General features: G+C 38.6%; 1 protein-coding gene and 1 long non-coding RNA gene across 3 annotated transcripts in view; one reads left to right on the forward strand and one right to left on the reverse strand.

The window, feature by feature from the left end:
* Positions 1-20,389, forward strand: part of gpt (glutamic--pyruvic transaminase) — a 40,387-nt gene extending 19,998 nt beyond the window's left edge. Inside the window, exons 3-12 of one of the 2 annotated variants that reach the window (NM_001142774.1) lie at positions 4,432-4,521; positions 4,710-4,818; positions 7,128-7,261; positions 8,939-9,182; positions 11,300-11,379; positions 11,893-12,029; positions 13,064-13,238; positions 15,180-15,335; positions 15,420-15,532; positions 16,649-17,347. In NM_001142774.1, coding sequence (NP_001136246.1) covers positions 4,432-4,521; positions 4,710-4,818; positions 7,128-7,261; positions 8,939-9,182; positions 11,300-11,379; positions 11,893-12,029; positions 13,064-13,238; positions 15,180-15,335; positions 15,420-15,532; positions 16,649-16,739 — 1,329 coding nt within the window. In that variant the 3' untranslated portion in view covers positions 16,740-17,347. Of the gene's footprint in view, positions 1-4,431; positions 4,522-4,709; positions 4,819-7,127; positions 7,262-8,938; positions 9,183-11,299; positions 11,380-11,892; positions 12,030-13,063; positions 13,239-15,179; positions 15,336-15,419; positions 15,533-16,648 lie in introns of both variants that reach the window. The other variant, XM_087239137.1, reaches the window with a different exon arrangement.
* The window catches only part of LOC141377726 (uncharacterized), a 187,805-nt gene that overhangs the window by 19,913 nt on the left and 146,698 nt on the right, over positions 1-21,194 (reverse strand). The window contains exon 2 of the long non-coding RNA XR_015478140.1: positions 10,442-10,782. This is a non-coding gene — a long non-coding RNA (uncharacterized LOC141377726). The remainder of the gene's footprint in view (positions 1-10,441; positions 10,783-21,194) is intronic.

A 21,194-nucleotide genomic window follows, 5' to 3' on the forward strand; every position in this document is an offset into this window, starting at 1 on the left:
ATATATATATATATATATATATATATATATATATATATATATATATATATATATATATTTCAATTGGCTAAGCTGTTTTCCAATTTGTCTAGTTAGTCTAGCTACTAAATACTAGTATCTTGCTCCTCCCTGAACCGCCACCATATTGTGGTGGAGGGGTTTGAGTGCCTGAGTGATCCTAAGAGCTATGTTGTCGGGGGCTAATGGGTCTCCCAATGAAAAAAGGTCTTAGGTTACAGGTCAAACTAAGTGCAGTTAAAAAACTCCTTATGACAACAGCAACAGCAAGGATAGCTTCGTCACCCGGTATTGAGCAGCTGGGGTCCCACTCTGGAGCCAGCCCTAGGGTTGGGGCACGTATGCGAGCGCCTGGTGGCTGGGTTTTATCCCATGGAACATGGCCAGGTCCAGGAAGAAGCGATGTGGGAATATCCTCTTGCAGGCCCACCACCTACTGGGGGAGCCATAAGGGGCTGGCGCATTGTGGAACGGGTGGTGGTCGACCTGATTGTCAGGCACTGAAACTAGCTCTTGGACATGGAATGTCACCTCACTGGGTGAGAAGGAGCCGACTAAAGAAAAAAAAAAAAAAACTAATACTAATACTACTAATACTTCCCTTCTTAGACTTTACAGACCTGAAACTTGCCTTTAGTACTTATTCATTGTTGCTCTTAGCTGTGTAAATTGCTTCCTTGTCCTCATTTGTAAGTCGCTTTGGATAAAAGCGTCTGCTAAATGACTAAATGTAAATGTATAATGATAGTTGGGCTCGCCTCCACGCACAGCTGGAGCTCTGGAACTCAACTTCTTGATAAGCGCCGGACTTTCTCCTCTTACCCCAGGTGGAGGAGTTCAAGTGTCTTGGGGTTTTGTTCACGAGTGAGGGAAGGATAGAACCTGAGATAGACAGGCAGATCAGTGCAGCAGCAGCAATAATGCGGTCGATGTATCGGTCTGTTGTGGTAAAGAAGGAGCTGAGCTCGCGATTTACCGGTCAATCTACATTCCTACTCTCACCTATGCTCATGAGCTTTGGGTCATGACCGAAAGGACAAGATCTCGGATACAAGTGGCCGAAATGAGTTTCCTTCGCAGGGTGGCAGAGCGCACCTATATGGATTAGGTGAGGAGCTCTGCCCCCCGGGAGGAGCTCGGAGTAGATGCTCCTCCAAATCGAGAGAAGTCAGCTGAGGTGGCTCGGGCATCTGTTTTGGATGCCTCCTGGATGCCTACCTAGGGAGGTGTTCCAGGCATGTCCCACTAGGAAGAGGTCTCGGGGAAGACCCAGGACACGCTGGAGGGACTATGTCTCTCGTCTGGCCTGGGAACGCCTCGGGATTCCCCTGGAAGACCTGGAGGAAGTGTCTGGGGAGAGGGAAGTCTGGGGTTCTCTCCTAAGACTGCTGCCCCCGCGACTCGAGAAAGTGGATGAAAATGAGATGAGATGAGACTAGTACTGTGCAAAATAAATAGACAAATATTATGCATATAATGCATTGTGATCAGGGCAAAAACAAAAGAAATGAGTTATTAGAGATTAGTTATTAAAACTGTTATGTTTAAAAATGTGTTTGGAAGAAAAATCTTCTCTGCATTAAGCAACACTTGATATATTTTTATTGAAATATTTTTAAACAAAATTAAAACTTAAAAACGTTCTATCTGCAACATGTACATACAAAACCACTAAATAATGCAGTTTTACTCCAATACTCCTATGTCTATTTTAATAGGATTTAATTAAACATCAGTATTCCACATTTCTGCCAAGGCAACAGATTGTGACGATGGTAAACTCATGATAAGTGTTTACTGGGTGAAATGCTGAAATATTTGGAAATAATTAAAAAATTTCACAGGACGCCTAGTCATTTGGACTTAATAGCCCTTAGTCTTTATTAGGAGTACAGGGTTTTACCCTCCTTAATTACAGTTATGTGAATTAAACCTCACGTTGTGCAGTTTAGGTAACACTTTAGTAAAAAAAAAATGACATTAATTGTTATTTGTAACAGCCATGAAAAAAATGTAATACTTGTTTACATTACTTGTTAGAAAATTAATAATTAAAATGTTTGGCAAGTTTTAAAATAAGTCAGAATTACATTCATTTGCTGCAAGTAATAATACAAAAGAAATAATAATTATAATTAATTTGTGCTGTTTTTATTTAATGCTTTTACAAGGCAACATATACTGGGGAGATACAACTGAAAATAATTGTAAATAAATCAAATATTTTTTGGAAATGATTTACTTGGCTCCAGGCGGTTTAATAAAGCACATGAAATCATTTTTGTGTTTGTTTATCATCTTCCACTCTTGCCTGTTTAAGCAGCAAATAACACTGTTAACTACTGACTTACTATCTGCCTATATTGGCTTTTTATTTGTATTAATAAAGTACATATTTTGCATGATTTTATTCAGCATTCCTAATCCAATCCAATTCCTAAACTCAACTACTAACTTAATAATTACTAATAAGCAGCAAATGATAGGATTATTGAGCTAAAAGTTAATAGCCAGAATTTTATCTTAAAGTAAAGTGTGACCGGTCTCATATTTTCAGACTGATGGCAGAAGCTCTGGACTTCATCACAGCTTTCATTGACCGTGAACAGAGAGGTCGTCTGAATGACGTCTAAAGCAAAAAAATACAAGTTCATTTTGTTCAGCAATGTGTTTTGGGGACAAAATAATCAATATGCCTACAAAAACAAACAGTCATGCAAGCAATAATAGAAAAATCCAGGTGCAAATCTCTTGGAGAGTCTACACTTAATAAATATGGCCAATATTAAAATGATTTAAGTTGAACTAATATTCATGTTGGCGAGGCAGTGGCGCAGTAGGTAGTGCTGTCGCCTCACAGCAAGAAGGTTGCTGGGTCGCAGGTTCGAACCTTGGCTCAGTTTGCGTTTCTGTGTGGAGTTTGCATGTTCTCCCTGTTTCGCGTGGGTTTCCTCCTGGTGCTCCGGTTTCCCCCACAGTCCAAAGACATGCGGTACAGGTGAATTGGGTAGGCTAAATTGTCCGTAGTGTATGAGTGTGTGTGTGGATGTTTCCCAGAGATGGGTTGCGGCTGGAAGGGCATCCGCTGTGTAAAAACTTGCTGGATAAGTTGGTGGTTCATTCCGCTGTGGCGACCCCGGATTAATAAAGGGACCAAGCCGACAAGAAAATTAAAATGTTAAAATTTTAATTAATTTTAAATTTTAATTAAAATGTTATGTTGGCTTACATACAATATTACAAATGTTTCAAAGACTGTTCAAATGCAGAGAAATGAGCCATTTTAACTATATGTGAGACGACATGTGAGAGATTGTGATGAAGACCACAACATCTTCAATATATGCCTTTGTTTGTAGTGAATCTGCACCTTCTAGTGGTGAAATTTAAGTACTGTGCCTTTAAATGAACGCTTATTTTCAAATTCAGTACATTCAGAATTGCGTCTGGATTAATAAACACAAATCCAGCTAATGTTGTTTTAAAAGTAAGAGGCAATAATAATTTGAACATAGAAATTTTGTGAATTGAAAGAAAGAACCATAGATGTAGATTCTTCATATGCTGCGACATTTGGTCGGGTCAGAATTTGGCGTCAACAACATGAAAGCATGGATCCATCCTGCCTTGTATCAACGGTTCAGGTTGCTGGTGGTGGTGTAATAGTGTGGGGGATATTTCTTGGCACACTTTGGGCTCGTTAGTACCAATTGAGCATCATGTCAACGCCACAGCCTACCTGAGTATTGTTGCTGACCATGTCCATCCCTTTATGACCACAGTGTACCCATCTTCTGATGGCTCCTTCCAGCAGGATAACGCACCATGTCATAAAGTACAAATCATCTCAGACTGGTTTCTTGAATATGACAATGAGTTCACTGTACTCAAATGGCCTCCACAGTCACCATATCTCAACCCAATAGAGTATCTTTGGGATGTGGTGGAACGGGAGATTCACATACTAGATGTGCAGCCGACAAATCTGCAGCAGCTTCATGATGCTATCAAGTCAATATGGAGCAAAATCTCTGAGGAATACTTCTAGTACCTTGTTGAATCTATGCCAGAAAGGATTAAGGCAGATCTGAAAGCAAAAATGGGTCCAACCTGGTACTAGTAAGGTGTACCTAATAAAGTGTAAAATCACCAAGAATCACGGATTCAGCTTAAAATCTTCTTTAATGTACTTCTTCTACCTAATGTTGACCTGTGGTTGCGTAAATGAGCAGGGAATTTTCATTTTTGGGTGAACTATCCCTTTAAGGTTTACATTAAACACTTTTAGCCTGGTTTATATTGGATCACCCAGAAACGTAATCTTCCTGGCATTACCCCAAACTGCCAAATTTCCTGTGCTCTATATGAAGTACAATCCATATAGATCACAGCATGTGTTTTACTTCTTTACAGGGGGTCAAGAAGCCCTTCGATGAGGTCATTAAAGCAAATATCGGAGACGCTCACGCTATGGGACAACGGCCAATCACCTTCTTCCGACAGGTAGCAGATTTCTCTATTCTTTGCTGACCGCGTCATTTTCCTAGTCACTTTCAGGCCGGCTGCGCTTTCCATGCATTAAACAGAGTCAACAGTTTAAGTGGAGCAGCCTGACACATCTTCATGCTCTTTAACTTTATTAATGCTTACTTTGTTGTTCTCGCACGCTCATAATTGGTTTGTTTTTCAAGGTGATGGCGCTGTGTACTTATCCACAGCTACTTGATGACAACAAGTTTCCAGAGGATGCCAAAAACAGAGCCAGGCGTATTTTGCAATCGTGTGGAGGGAATAGCATCGGTATGTTATTGATGCATGAAGGGAATTGACATGAAATATGAAGTATCAACAATCGCGCAAGCTAAAATAATAAAGGGAAATTGCGTCATTGGTATATTTGCAGTTTTATAACCTCATGGTTTAGGGGTGACGCAGTGGCGCAGTAGGTAGTGCTGTCGCCTCACAGCAAGAATGTCGCATGGTCGCTGGTTCAAACCTCGGCTCAGTTGGTGTTTCTGTGTGGAGTTTGCATGTTCTCCCTGCGTTCGCGTGGGTTTCCTCCGGGTGCTCCGGTTTCCCCCACATTCCAAAGACATGTGGTACAGGTGAATTGGGTAGGCTAAATTATCCATAGTGTATGAGTGTGTTTATGTTTCCCAGAGATGGGTTGCGGCTGGAAGGGCATCCGCTGCGTAAAAACGTGCTGGATAAGTTGCCGGTTCATTCCACTGTGGCGACCCCGCAATAATAAAGGGACCAAGCCGACAAGAAATTGAATGAATGAATAAATTACCTTATATTTTTGGAAATTAATGTGTTTGTGACCTTGTAGCACACAAACGGTCCAATTTTGCACAGTTGTATTTTTGGCAATACTCAAAATATGTGGGTAAACATTAATGGCATTTCATTTATGTCGAGAAAATCATCAGAATATTAAGTAAATGTCCTGCATTAAGAATATTCAAACTCACTTGATGTTAAACTTGATTAGTAATATGCATTGTTAGACACTTCAATTAGATCATTTTAAAGGTGATTTTCTCAAAAATTTGCATTTCACGTTCCCTCAGATTCCATTTTAAATTTTTATTAACTCGTTTTATTAGTTTTATGGTCTTTAGCTGGCTTGATAGAGCAACCAAATCCTGTGCAAAGTATCGCAGATTTGATCCCAGCTTAGACCAGGTTGAGTGCAGTAGGATCTGTGTTACACTTGGGGGCTCGTCCGGGATTGGAGTAACGATTAGGGGTGTGAGTTTAACGGAGGCCTGCTAGCAAAGTGCTATGCAGGTAAACTTCACTCTTCTGACCTCTTAAAGTGCTCTAGCAACAGATGCTAGAGGACATGGTCTTTAGCCTCCTTGTTAAAGCAACCGACTCCCATACAAAGGATCGCCGGTTCGATCCCAGCCCAGACCGGGTTGAGTGCAGTAGGACCTGTGGGTTGTACTTAGGGGCTCGTCCGGGATGGGAGTGAGGATTAGGGGGTGAGTGTAACGGAGGCCATCTAGCGAAGTACTATGCAGGTAAACCTCACTCCTCTGACCTCTAAAGGTGCTCTAGCAACAGACGCCAGAGGACATGGTCTTTAGCCTCTTTGTTAGAGCAAACAACTCCCATACAAAGAATTGCCGGTTTGATCCCAGCTCAGTTAGATCCCAGCTCAGACAGGTTTGGGTGCAGTAGGACTGGTCTAAATAAATTAATTTCTGTCATGTACACTCTCAGGAGTTAGTATGGTAATAAATATATATATGGCAATGTTGATGTATTTGGTCTTGGCGGTGTAGATCTGCTACGCTACTGCTGCTTTGATTATGATGCCAAAGCAAGTACCGGGACCTGCTACTACCAGTATAAACACAGACATGCCGTGTTTAAGAATATAAAACACTGCTGCTGCAAACATAATACATATGTAACCCCCGTAGCAAATCTAAACAGGGGCTGGGGTGGAGTGGGGTACAGTGGTATATATATATATATATAAATGCTATGTTAGGGTAATATTTATTTTCAGACAACACAATACCAATGCAGATCTAAGCACAGGAGCTGGGGTGAAGGAGGGTCTCTGAATATATATATATATATATATATATATATATATATATATATATATATATATATATATATATATATATATATGCTATGTTTTTTAACTCCAGAAGAGCTACGAAGTCAATATTTGGTGAAATAGTCGTGATATTCAGTCTTAACCATTAAAAACATTTGCTATTTTGACCATCTGTCATTTTTTGCAAAGATAAAAAGCACTCAATGAAAATTCTCAGTATTAAAATCTGTAGTAGCATAGTAAAAACTGAGCATTGTCAAGTGGTTACTCTTCTTTGTTTGTTTCATAACTGTATGGATTTGCAATATACACTTTACCTCCCTTTATCCATACAGTGTATACAAATTTGACCTCAAAAACAAACATGTAATGATAAGCTAAACTGTACTAAATTGTTAACCTCTGAAACTGCTGATGTTACCTGATGTTCTATAATGTACTCAGGGATGTTACTGATTATAGTGCTGATGCTGCTGTTGTTATATATTGTAAAGTCAGTTTGTCCGTATCCACTCGTGCCTGTGTTCAGGTGCTTACACAACCAGTCAGGGCATCGACTGTGTGCGGCAGGATGTGGCCAAATACATCGAGCGGCGGGACGGCGGCATCCCGTCTGATCCGGACAACATCTACCTCACCACAGGAGCCAGCGATGGCATCGTGGTACGTCACACAAACCCAAACGGAGCTCACATTTCACTTGTAATCATTTGCAAAATACCAGTAATGTTCTTACCCATGATAAGAATTGGTCATCCCGTGATAAAATGATACAGTCTATTTTAATCCGTGTACTAAAGCTGCATGTGTGTGTATAGTTCTGAATGTGTATAAGCCTGTTTACAGATTGACTGGCATACACTGTAGCTTCACTTTATAACTAGTGCTGGGCAACGATTGAATTTGTTTATAATTGTGATTAATCACATGCTTTTTCTGCATTTAATCCTGATTAATCACATACGTTTTCAGAATTTAATCAGAATTAATTACAGGAGTTTCTGGAATTTAATCGTGATTATTCGCACAAGTGGTCTGCATTTATTCGTGATTAATCACACAAGTTTTTTGTCATTTAATCAAGATGAACCTCACAAGTTTTTGGCATTTTATTGTGATTAATCACATGAGTTTATCCGCATTTGATCATTATTAATCGTTTGAGTTTTTGGAACTTAATCGGGATTAATCGCATGAGAGTACTGCTTTTAATCGTGATTAATCACACAAATTGTCAGCATTAATTCAAGATTAATCACACAAGTTTTTTGTCATTTAATCATGATGAACCTTACAAGTTTTTGGCATTTTATCGTGATTAATCACATGAGTTTATCCGCATTTGATCACGATTAATCGTGTGAGTTTTTGGAATTTAATCGGGATTAATCGCATGGGAGTTCTGCTTTTAATCGTGATTAATCGCACAAGTGGTCTGCATTAATTTGTGATTAATAACACAAGTTTTCAGCATTTATTCTGGATTAACCTCACAAGTTTTTGGCATTTTATCGTGATTAATCACATGAGTTTATCCGCATTTGATCACGATTAATCGTGTGAGTGTTTCTGCAATTAACCACAATTAAAACCACAAGTGTCTGCATTTAATCATGATTAATTACATGAGTTTCTGCATTTGAATTAAACTTATGTGAATAATCACGATAAAATGCCAAAATTTTGTGAGGTTAATCCAGAATAAATGCTGAAATCTTGTGTGATTAATCACGAATAAACGCGGACCACTTGTGCGATTAATCACGATTAAAAGCAGAACTCTCATGCGATTAATCCCGATTAAATTCCAAAAACTAATGCGATTAATCAGGATCAAATGAGTTTTCCGCATTTGATCACGATTAATCGTGTGAGTTTTTCTGCAATTAACCACGATTAAACATAGGGAACACTTACAACATTTTGTTGTCTATGGGTTCCCTTTATTTTTTTGAGCAGTGTATATGCATATATGCTGTTTTCAGAGGTTTATATTCACTTTCAGAGTCAATATTAGGTGGAATAGACCTGATATTCAGTCACAACAAATGAAAACGTTTGTTATTTTGACCAACTATCATTTTCAATGTGATTTTGTATTAAATATGAGTTTTTTGGTGCATTCTATTTGTGATATGTGGTTAAATGTTTAATACATATGTTTACATAAGCTGGTATGGCAAGTTAATATAAACTATTACGACTAATACTCTTCTATATCCAGTATTTTTATTATTACAGTAGTCAGCTCATAAGCAGACCAATGAAATCTCTTGAGTCTTTACACTGAGTATTATAGAAGTAGACAGCCTGAATTATTACATTGTTCTTTTTCTTCAGACCATTCTGAAGTTGCTGACTGCTGGAGAAGGTCTTACACGCACAGGAGTAATGATCTCTATCCCTCAGTATCCTCTGTACTCGGCATCTATAGCAGAGCTGGGGGCCGTTCAGATCAATTATTACCTGAATGAGGAGAAGTGCTGGAGTCTGGACATCAGTGAACTGCAGCGCTCTCTACAGGCGGCCAGAAAACACTGCAACCCTCGAGTCCTGTGCATCATCAACCCAGGAAACCCCACCGGTATAACAACAGATCCTTCCCTTAAAGAGGACCTATTATGGCCTTACTTACAAGATGTAAAATAAGTCTCTGATGTCCCTAGACTCCTAGAGTGTGTATGTGAGGTTTCAGCTCAAAATCACACACAAATAATGTTTTTAACTCTGAATCTGCCCCTTTAGACTTTGATTCTAATTGTGCCATTTTGGTGACTGTCGCTTTAAATTCAAATGAGATTGTGCTCTTTTTAAATGAGGGCGGAGCTACAGATGCCTGAGTGTCAGCATAGTGGCAGATTCAAAAACAAGACTGACGTCCTATGCTAATGAGGGAGAGATGGTCACTGATGGGCGGGGCTTTCCCCCTCTGATGACACGTACAAAGGGAGAATGTCAATCAAAGTGTTTCTGCAGACTGTTTTGATCAAGTCTGATTATAAAAAATACAAATAATAATTTTTTACCATTTAAAAGCTTGTTATATCCACAAATTACTGCTACACAACTGTGTTAAAACTTTTTATGAAAGGAATTTTTGCATAATAGCGCCCCTTTAAATGATGACTGAGAAATCAAGCGCCTAGAGTAAGTTTTGAGGCTAAATAATTAGCTTTTTTAAATAATAATAAAAAAAATGGTTTCTTTAATCTGAGCAGCCTAAGACTTGGCTATTTTTTTTTCTAAATTTGCCATCTGAACACACACAAAAAAGAGGAGTTGATTCAACAACAACAAAAAAAAACTTAATTGAGACCTTTGTGTTCAATGTTTGGACTCAAGCAAGAGTTCAGAACTGCATGATGTAACGTGCTTGAAGGTTAAAAAGTCAGTAGTGATGCACTACAGTTTACAGAATAGCAATACACGCATAAAACCCTTTTTTGTATGATTATATAATAATTGCATATGCTTCTTTTGTTGTTTAAAAAGAAATATGAATATATTTATGAAGTGTAAATATATGTGATGGGTGAAGTCATAGTGCTCAATATTTTAAATTATTTTAAATGTTTAGATTTGACCATTTTATTGAGCATTTTAGCAATATTTAGCATTAAGATTTAAATGTTTTATTTATTTTCTTTAAAGAAGCCATTTATTTGATCCAAAAAAGCAACAACTTATTATCAACCTTGAATACAGTTGTGTGTGTATATGTGTATATATATATATATATATATATATATATATATATATATATATATATATATATATATATATATACACACACACACACACACACACACACACACACACACAGTTGAAGTCAGAATTATTAGCCCCCCCTGTTTATTTTTTCCCCCCAATTTCTGTTTAACGGAGAGATTTTTTTCAACACATTTCTAATCACAATAGTTTTAATAACTCATTTCTAATAACTGATTTATTTTATCTTTGCCATGATGACAGTAAATAATATTTGACTAGATATTCTTCAAGACACTTCTATACAGCCTAAAGTGACATTTAAAGGCTTAACTGGGTTAATTAGGTTAACTAGACAGGTTAGGGTAATTAGGTAAGTTATTGTCTAACGATGGTTTGTTTTGTAGACTATCGAAAAAAATTGCTTAAAGAGGCTAATAATTTTGACCTTAAAATGATGCTTAAAAAATTAAAAACTGCTTTCATTCTAGCCGAAATAAAACTAATGACTTTCTCCAGAAGAAAAAAATATTATGAGACATACTGTGAAAATTTCCTTGCTCTGTTAAACATCATTTGGGAAATATTTTAAAAAGAAAAAAAAAATTAAAAGGGGGCTAATAATTGTAACTTTTTTTATTTATTTATTTAGAATCATATTATAGATAAATATAGATTTTTATAAAATACTTCTATTTTTATAAATCCTCAATATTCATTGTATTCATCTGTATAATTATTTTACAACTTAAGTTTTTGCAAGTATGAATGTTTATTTTATTTATTCCATTGTTTATAAATTATTTTCAATTAATTTAACCTTTTTCCCCTAAACAGTCCTCTAGAGGGCGTCAAACACAAGTTTTAAAACCCCTTGTAAATATACTATAAACAGTGTAACTCTTTTAAAAATTATCAAACCTGCTTGTTTTTTTCTTCTCAGCATTTCATATAACTGATCATGTAAAATATGCATTCTTCTTATTTCAACAGGTCAGGTACAAAGCAGACAGTGTATTGAAGATGTAATCCAATTTGCTGCCAAAGAAAACCTCTTCCTAATGGCTGATGAGGTGAGTTAATACTGGTAAACCATGAGAAAATATGTGTAATATAACTTCATATGGCTAGCAGCAGCATCCACTGTACAGGTATAAAGAAGTGCACACTTCTTTTGAGAACTATTCAAAGCTTAACTTACATTGTATTGTATTTGGGTAGCTCAGTGGCCTCACAGCAGGAAGGTCGCTGAGTCCTGGCTGGGTCAGTTGGCGTTTCTGTGTGGAGTTTGCATGTTCTTCCTGTGTTGGCGTGGGTTTCCTCCGGGTGCTCCGGTTTCCCCCACAGTCCAAACACATGCGCTATAGGCGAATTGGATGTGAGTTTATGTGGGTGTTTCCCAGTTCTGGGTTGTGGCCAGAAGAGCATCCTCTGCATAAAACATATGCCAAAATAGTTGGTGGTTCATTCCGCTGTGACGACCCCTGATAAAAAATGGACTAAGCCAGAGGAAAATAAATGAAGGCATCGTATTGTAATGTATTGTAGTGCATTTCATCAGCTCTTCCCACATATGTGTTTTGTAGGTCTATCAGGACAATGTGTACGCCAAGGGCTGTGAGTTTCACTCCTTTAAGAAAGTGCTGTTTGAGATGGGTCCCGAGTACTCCAAAAAAGTAGAGCTGGCATCATTTCACTCCACTTCCAAGTGCTACATGGGAGAGTGAGTATCATTTATTAGCAGATTTCTCATTGAGGAATCCGTGTGTGAAGCAGTATATGACATGATCATTGACTGATGCTGTACTTCAATGGGCAGAATAAATAATAAACAAGGCTTACAATCATAGCAAACTTACAGTAAGAGGGGATATTAATATGCAGTTGCTATGGAAGCCCTCAGATTGACGTCAACAGAAGCACCAACACTCAAAAGCAAATGACTTTCATTGAAAATGACCAAAGCAAACATGGTTAAATTGCACTGACTCATTACTCACCTTAAGAATAACAACTTCAGCTAGCAAAATAGGCATTGTAAATTTTGATTTCACATCGAATTTAAAAGGGACCTAATATGTCCACTTTATACAAGATGTAAAACAAGTCTCTGATGTCCCTAGTGTGTGTGTGTGTGTGTATGTGTGTGTGTGTGTGTGTGTTTGTTTCACACAAGTTTCAGCTCAAAATACCACACAGATAATGTTTTATGTGAGATTGTGCTCTTTTTAAAAGAGGGCGGAGCTACAGGTGCCTGTGTCAGCATAGTGGCAGATTCAAAACAAGACTGACGTCCTATGCTAATGAGGGAAAGATGGTCATTAGTGGGCGGGGCTTTCCCACTCTGATGACACGTAAAAAGGGAGAATGTCAATCAAAGTGTGTCTGCAGACTGTTTTGATCAAGTCTGATTATAAAAATAGAATTAATGCATTTTTTTACATTAGAAGCTGGTTATATCCACACACTGCTGCCACACAACTGTGTTTGAATCCCTTATAAAAGTAACGTTTGCATAATAGGCCCCCTTTAAAAGTCGACTGGGAAATTTTGGCTATTAAAGAAAACATTAGTGTTCCATTAGGGATGAAACTAAACTCCTACGTTACTACTGAGGATATACGTGCATAAGTGTACAGCGTATAAGTGTATAGGAAATCATTTTGGATGCAACTAGTATTTGATTAATAGTAATAAAACTATTAATTAATATAATGCACTTGTTCTCTAACATACTCTGACGAACACTTTCTTCAGGTGTGGTTTTCGAGGCGGATACATGGAGGTTATCAACATGGATGCGGATGTGAAAGCTCAGCTCACTAAGCTAGTGTCGGTGCGCTTGTGTCCTCCTGCGCCTGGACAAGCCCTCATGGACCTGGTGGTCAACCCTCCTCAGCCAGGAGAACCGTCCCACCAGACCTTCATGCAGGTGCTTTGTTTCTTTCTGTGTTCAAAAGGGCAAACAGATGCTCATTTACATTTATTTTGTATTTACTTAGCACATTCATTTTATTCATTTTTATATACAGTTGAAACCAGAAGTTGACATACACTCTAAAAATAGGAACATAATCATTTTTCTAAAAACGTCTGATGGTAAATCATGCTAAACGTTTACTATTTTAGGTCTGTTAGGATTACCAAAATGATTGACATTTGCTTAATGCCAGAATAATGAGAGAATTTCTTATGAGAATTTGTTATTAATTTCTAGGCAGTCAAAAGTTTACACACATTTCCTTGTGTTTTTGTTAGTTTTGCTTTTAAACTGTATAACTTTGGTCAAATGTTTTGGGTATCCTTTCACAAGCTTCTCACATTAGTTTGAAGGCATTTTGGCCCATTTCTCCTGACAGAATTGCTGTAACTGATTTGAGTCTTGCTCGCACAAGCTTTTTCAACTCTGCCCACACATTTTCTATAGGATTGAGATTAGGGCTTTGTGATGGCCACTGCAAAACATTCACTCTGTTGCCCTTAAAGCACATTTTAACTAATTTGGCAGTATGCTTAGGGTCATGGTCTGTTTGGAAGACCCATTTGTGGCCAAGTTTTAATTTCCTGGCTGATGTCTTGATTTGTTGCTTCAGTATTTCTACACAATGTTCTTTCCCTCATGATGCCATCTATGCTGTGAAGTGGACCAGTCCCTCCTGCAGCAAAACAGCCCCACAACATGATGCTGCCGCCCCATACTTCACAGTCGGGATAGTGTTTCTAGGCTTGTAAGCATTCCCCTTTGTCCTCCAAATGTAACACTGGTCATTATGGCCAACAGTTCAATCTTAGCTCCATTAGACCACAGGACATGTCTCCAAAATGAGTCTTTTTCCCAGTGTCATTTAGCAAATTGTAATATGGCTATTTTGTTGATTCTTTCTTGTTGATTTTTCCATGTTGTCACACAAGGAAGCAGTGTGTTTGAGGTTTTCCTTCAATACTATTCTACAGTGGTGCCTCCAATTAACTCAAATGTTGTCAATCAGCCAATCAGAAACTTCCAAAACCTTGACCCATCATCAGAGGTTTTTCAGAGGAATAATAAACTTATTGTGTGTAAACTTGACTTTCAAGAAGAGTTATAACAATTTCTCAAAACATATCTCTGTCATTATTCTGCTATTAAGCAGAACAGAAACAAATGCGATAATCCTAACTTAACTAAAAGAGAAAAAGTTGAGTCACATTAACATCTGACTTTTTTATATGGTTATGTGCCTTTTTATACAGTGCATGTAAACTTCTGGTTTCAACTGTATATATATAAGAAGCGCCGTCGACTACCCTGGGCTCGGAGACACTTGGAATATTACATAGAGAATAATCTAATACATAATATTATAACATACATATATATGAGCAATATCACACTCGTAGTAGTGTGATATGGCTGTATATCGGCACTGGTAAGCGTGCGTTGGCACAAGGCCACAGACTTTTTGCTGGCTGTATGTGGGCAGAGTAATACACAAAGGGTAAAGAGGCTGTACAGGTGCTGATATTACTTAAATATATCACGGCTATCAGCCAATGAGATTCGAGAACCAGACAGAACTGTTGTATATTATATATATATATATATATATATATATATATATATATATATATATATATATATATATATATACACACTTTTTATAATATAATGATAATAATAATCATTATTTTTGAGTCCTTGTTACGGAGATTGGTTGTAGGAAAGTGTCTGGTGCATAGAGCATAGAGAGTGTCTGGTGCATATGGAGAGGTCTTCTACAGGTGGTTTGTCAAACTTTACCATTGTAGAGTGTTTCTTCAGTTTCTGCTGAAAAGGATGTCTGTTTCTCCCAGTCTTCTCCACTGATTCAGTGCTCTTCCTCTGTTCTGGCAGGAGCGGACGGCTGTTCTCAGTGCCTTGGCTGAAAAAGCCAAACTGACGGAGCAGATTTTGAACACAGTGCCAGGCATCAGCTGTAACCCAGTGCAGGGAGCCATGTACTCTTTCCCCCGAATCACCCTGCCTGAGCGCGCCATCAGCGAAGCCAAGGTCGGTGTCTGGCACATGCTCTTTATGCCTGCTGCTGGTGTTATTTACTTGACTTAATCATCGGCCGTGTGTGTGTGAATACAGGCGAAGGGTCAGGCTCCAGACATGTTCTACTGCATGAAACTGCTGGAAGAGACCGGCATCTGTCTCGTTCCTGGAAGTGGTTTCGGTCAACGGGAAGGCACTTATCACTTCAGGTAAGAGTGTGTGTTCTCAAGTGTTTTCCCTCTTATTGTTTGAGAGAGGTTCCCTCTCAGGGTTTGTGCGGGGAATTGCTGACACACAATATATTGTAAACCAGAGTGAAAAAGAAAAAAAAGGGGGGAGGGGGGGGGGTGCTAGGTGTCACAGATAAAAGTGAAGAGGGTTGGGGAGTCATGGAAGAAAGTGAAAGTAAAGAGTGGACGGGGGAGGAGGGCGATCGGTAAAATAAGGTGCTGGATCAGGTTTCAGAGGTGCTGGATTCCGCGTGTTCCCGCACAAATTAAGCTCTGCTTAACAGTAGACTGACCATTTTCTAATGCAAGCTAATTGCTCTCCCATGTTGGTAAAGAACAGTTCTGAAAACCGTTATGCAAATGATGCACACACAGACCGTGTGAAAAAAACAGGTGCAGAAAGCACTGGTCATGCGTTTATCATGTTTAACAGTCATGAGCACTGGCTGTACTGGTGCTCAATAAGAATGAGGAAATCACAGATATGCTGTTCCGACATAGCGACAGGACTCCTATATTGTTAGACTGCCCGCTGTCGGTCAAATTAGACTAGAGTTATTGACCGCTACTGCGTTTTATTCTGAAAAGGCAGAGGAAAAACAAGATACCCCCGCCCTAAATTACTGATAGACTCCCCCCCTTCCCCCAGGCCCACAATGGACTAATAGTACCACCCTAATGGATGAATAACCAAGCCCCAAATTACTGATTGTCCCGTACTTAATTACTGAGACCTCATATGTAATTTATAATTTTATATATCAAAGTTCTGAATAGGGTGCCCCGTCTGGGTCAGCATTTCTGTGTGGAGTTTGCATGTTCTCCCGGTGTTGTTGTGGGTTTCCTTTAGGTTTCCCCTAAAGTCCAAAGACACGCGCTGTAGGTGAATTGGGTAAGCTAAATCCCAGTGTTGGGTTGCAGCTGGAAGGGAATCCGCTGCGTAAAACATGTGCTGGATAAGTTGGCGGTTCATTCCACTGATTAGTAAAGTACCTAAGCCGAAAAGAAAATGAATGAATGAGTTCTGTATAAGGTGTGTTAAACGCAGTGTAAAACGTCTCATTTTATGATGTCTGCTCTCTATTCTTTCTCCAGGATGACCATTCTTCCTCCAACAGACAAACTCAAGCTGATGCTCAACAAACTGAAGGACTTCCATCAGAGATTCACCCAGCAGTATTCCTGACCCCGATCATCTTGACTAGTTTAAGATCTCCTGCCGCCACCGGCTGACCAAGCGTGCCACATTTCTCAATGATCGGTCTGAATGTGGCCAAATAATCACTCGAGGCCTTGATGGACACTAATCTGCACATTTGCCAATGGATAATTGTACGCCTTCTAGCTAAAGACGAATGTCTATTAATGTCCACCTTTTTCCGCAAACGACGACTTCCAGTTTGTAATCAAGAATTGAAACAAATCACTTCAGATAATAATGTTATGCTAGAAATAATCAATATGCGTAGTTAGAAGTGAGAGTCACGCTTTATTTTTAGCCATTAAGGTCTTTTAACGTGGCATTAGTATCTTAAAGAACTGGAAGTTGCTGAATATTGAGTAGTGGGCGGGGCTTTCTTATTGCACATCATTTTCTCATAGCAAACTAACGATAAGGGGGCGTGGCTAAGAATACTGCCATCAAACTGACATCATCAGAGAATGACCGCCTCTCCAAGCGCAGAAGCAAACTGTCAGATTTGATTGAAGATTACCAAAACTCATATATGTTCGCCTAAAGAATAACAATGTGCACTGGCAAAATAAACACTGCAAATTTTGATTTCACACAGACTTTAAGCATATTTGTGGTCAAAAATGTCAAAAGTATCTATTTTTTGTTCCTTCAGGTAATTTTCTCATTATATTCCCTCTACAGTACAGTAATATTCAATATATTTCTGTAATAGTGTGAATATTCACAGTTGATTCTTATAACTCGATGGATGAACTGAGGAAAATAAAGACATCTGATTGTATACTGTTTTTTATATAATGCGATTGTTTAGAGTTGACAAAACTACCCACATAATTAACGCAAAGCATCATGGTGTTTGGGAAGAAGGTGGATAAAACTATTGTTGTGGACTTGATTTTAAATACTGTGAAGATTTATAGTAAATACTATAGTGTTTCTGTACAATACTATAGTAAATTGCTTGAAATAATCTGGTACAATTGCTATGGTAATACAACAACTAGTAATATAAACAAATTAGCCAATTTGTTACATTATTTTCAGACTAAATAGTATACTACAGTATTTATTACAGTTTACCAGTTAACTATACCCACATATAGGGCTGGGCGATATGGCAAAAATGCAGTCTTGATAATTATTATCCATATTGAACGCTAACGAAATCCATTCATTAATTTTCTTGTCTGCTCAGTCCCTTTATTAATCCAGGATCGCCACAGCGGAATGAACCACCAACTTATCCAGCAAATTTTTATGCAGCGGATGCCCTTCTAGCTGCAACCCATCTCTAGGAAACATCCACATATACATTTACACACTACAGACAATTTAGCTTACCCAGTTCACCTGTACCGCATGTGTTTGGACTGTGGGGGAAACCCGAGCACCCGGCGGAAACCCACGCAAAGGCAGGGAGAACATGCAAGCTCCACACAGAAACTCCAACTGAGCCTGAGTTCGAACCAGCAACCTTCCTGCTGTGAGGCGACAGCACTACCTACTGCGCCACTGCGTCGACCACGTTAACAAAATATATTTCGATATGAGTTGTTAATGCTTCCAAATTTAAAAGAGTACCCCAACAATTACTGAAGCCACTAAAATTAGAGGGTCCATTAAATGGCATAACGTTTTTTCGGTTGATAAATTTCCGGTGGCTAAAAATTCGATACATGTCTAATATCAACATGCTTTAAGATTCCTATTGTCGCACATTTCTGCTGTGTGATTGGCTCTTAGATCGGTATAGAGTAAAAAGTTCAGAGCTTATCATTGTTATAGACGTAAATTTTAGCGCGATTCGATGTAATATCGTTTATCGGCCCAGTCCTACTCGCATAACATAATGTATCTGGCCCAGATCTGGCCCACACAATTTGCTTTTGCTTGGCCCACCTGCTGCAGTGAAAAACGGTAAATGATAGGACCAAGTCTGGCTTCCATATAAGTGCCAAACATGGACCATATCTTGGCCAAGTTAATAACCCATAATTGGGCCAGATATGTTGGTGTGTCATGGTAGAATTTTTTCTTTACTCAGAAATAATTGAAATGTATGTTAAAAGTGGGTGAAGATAGGCCAAACTTACGTGGCCCACATATATTTTTTTTAACATCTGAGCCAAATACTACATTTGATCTGGCCCAAGTCTTATGTGCCTCCTTAAAGCTGGTACCTCTGCCCAAACCTGGGCCATGTTTGGCTCACATGCTGTATGCCAGTGTCGGACAAATGCCTGCCCATGTAGCAAAATCTCTCTGGCCCAGATCTGGCCCCCACAATCAGCTTTTGCTTGGCCCACATGCTGCAGTAAGTTACGGAACATGATTGGACCAAGTCTGGCTTTCATATAAAGGCCAAACATGGACCATATCTGGGCCAAGTCTTAGCTAAGTTAATAACACATAATTGGGCCATATATGTTGCTCTGTCATGGAAGAATTTTTTTTCTGTACTCAGAAATAATTGAAATGTATTTTAAGAGTGGGTCAAGATAGGCCAAACTTACGTGGCCCACATATACATTTTTTTTTTTTACATATGAGCCAAATACTATATTTGATCTGGCCCAAGTGCCTCTTTAAAGATGGGACCTCTGCCAAACCCAGGCCATGTTTGGCCCACATGCTGTATGCAGCATCGGAAAAATGCCTGCCCATATTGCAAAATCTCTCTGGCCCAAATCTGGCCCCCACAATCAGCTTTTGCTTGACCCACAAGCTGCAGTGAATTGCGGTACATGATTGGACCAAGTCTGACTTCCATATAAAGGCCAAACATGTACCATATCTGGGCCACGTCTCAGCCAAAGTAATAAGCCATAATTGGGCCAGATATGTTGCTGTCATGGTAGAATTTACTCAAAAATAATTGAAATGCATTTTAAAAGTTGGTAAAGATAGGCCAAACCTACGTGGCCCACATATAAATTTTTACATCTGGGCCAAATACTACATTTGATCTGGCCCAAGTCTTTTGTGCTGCCTTAAAGATGGTACCTCTGCCAAACCCAGGCCATGTTTGGCCCCCATGCTGTATGCCAGTGCATAATGAATGCCTGCTGTGCCAGCTTTATGCAAAGTCAAAGCCGGAATTTTTGCTACCTGGGTAGTTATGCTGTAACTGCTATAAATACTACTAAAAATAGGCCATATACTGTAAAAGCATAAAACACTTTACTATAGTACTTACTGTAAATGAATATAGTATTTTTTCATGTGGGCTTTTTTCTTTCTTTACATCCCAAATGTCTTGATGTTGGGTAAAGTTGTTTTAAAATGAATTATTACTTCACTTTACATCAAAAAAGTAACTCAGTGTGTTACTTTTAAGGTAATTATATGTAAAATTGTTATGTTATACTGATTTTTTATTAATAAAGAGGCTTAAAATTGATATATATATTACTATTAAAAGTAACGTTACTGCATTACAGTGTGTATGAACGTGCAATGTACGTCAATGTGTACAAATAGTCAAATGAAAACAATGGGCATTCACGTGGCTTGATTTCGCGCTGTTTTGACCCTTAGGGCTTTTTGGTTGTATTATAAAAGACGATAAAACATCATTCATGTATGTGTGTAAATAACTGATTGATTATATGGCTGATATAAAGCGTGTAGTAGATGAAGACCATAGTGTTGTGTGTTGCATTAACGCTCCTCGCCACTAGAGGCCGCAGCGTCTACACATCTTCACATTAAAGACGGTGTTTTTTTGTTTTTGTTTTGTAACACCTCTTGTTTTTCTCCCACACACTACTGAGAAGCCCAACTGCTCTATTATCCGCTGCTGTCATTTTGTTAATGAGTTGAGAGACCAAGTTAATGAGTTTAGATGCACTTTGAGAACTTTACATCTCTCAACTTTTTTTTTAAAAGCTCATTTTATTCTCGACGAGACTGAAAACCGTTCAGATTTCAGCTGCTTTGACATGTTGACATCTTTCTTCACACAATAAGTCATGTTTGGTAAGTTTAGAGCCACAGATATAAGTTGGAATACGTAACGTAAGGTTTATTTGACTTGAAGAAGTATTCAAGGGTACATTTATTTGACCAAACTTAGCATTGTAAGCTGTATTCATAATTTAAAATTACGTTTTTTATTTGAATATACACTCACCAACCACTTTATTAGGTACACGTTTAGTTACTAGTACCGCGTTCAACTCGTTTTGCCTTTTAGAACTGCCTTAATCCACCATGAATCAATTGCCGGCAATTTTCCGGAAAGGTTGTATGTGTGAACAGGTCCTTTTTGAAAATACCGGTAAATTCGTTCGGGCTATTTTCCGGAAAGAGAAGTTGTAACATTACTGGCAATTTGCGGGAATGCTGCGCCGTGTGAATGCAGAAGGAAAATTGCCGTAATAAGCGCGTGCACGTCTAGAACGTGCTGACGTGAGACGTCTGCTTTAGCCAATCACAACAGTC

Source organism: Danio rerio, chromosome 2 (genome assembly GCF_052040795.2).
Source record: "Danio rerio strain M-AB ecotype USA chromosome 2, GRCz13ab, whole genome shotgun sequence".
NCBI classification, from domain to species: Eukaryota; Metazoa; Chordata; class Actinopteri; order Cypriniformes; family Danionidae; genus Danio; species Danio rerio.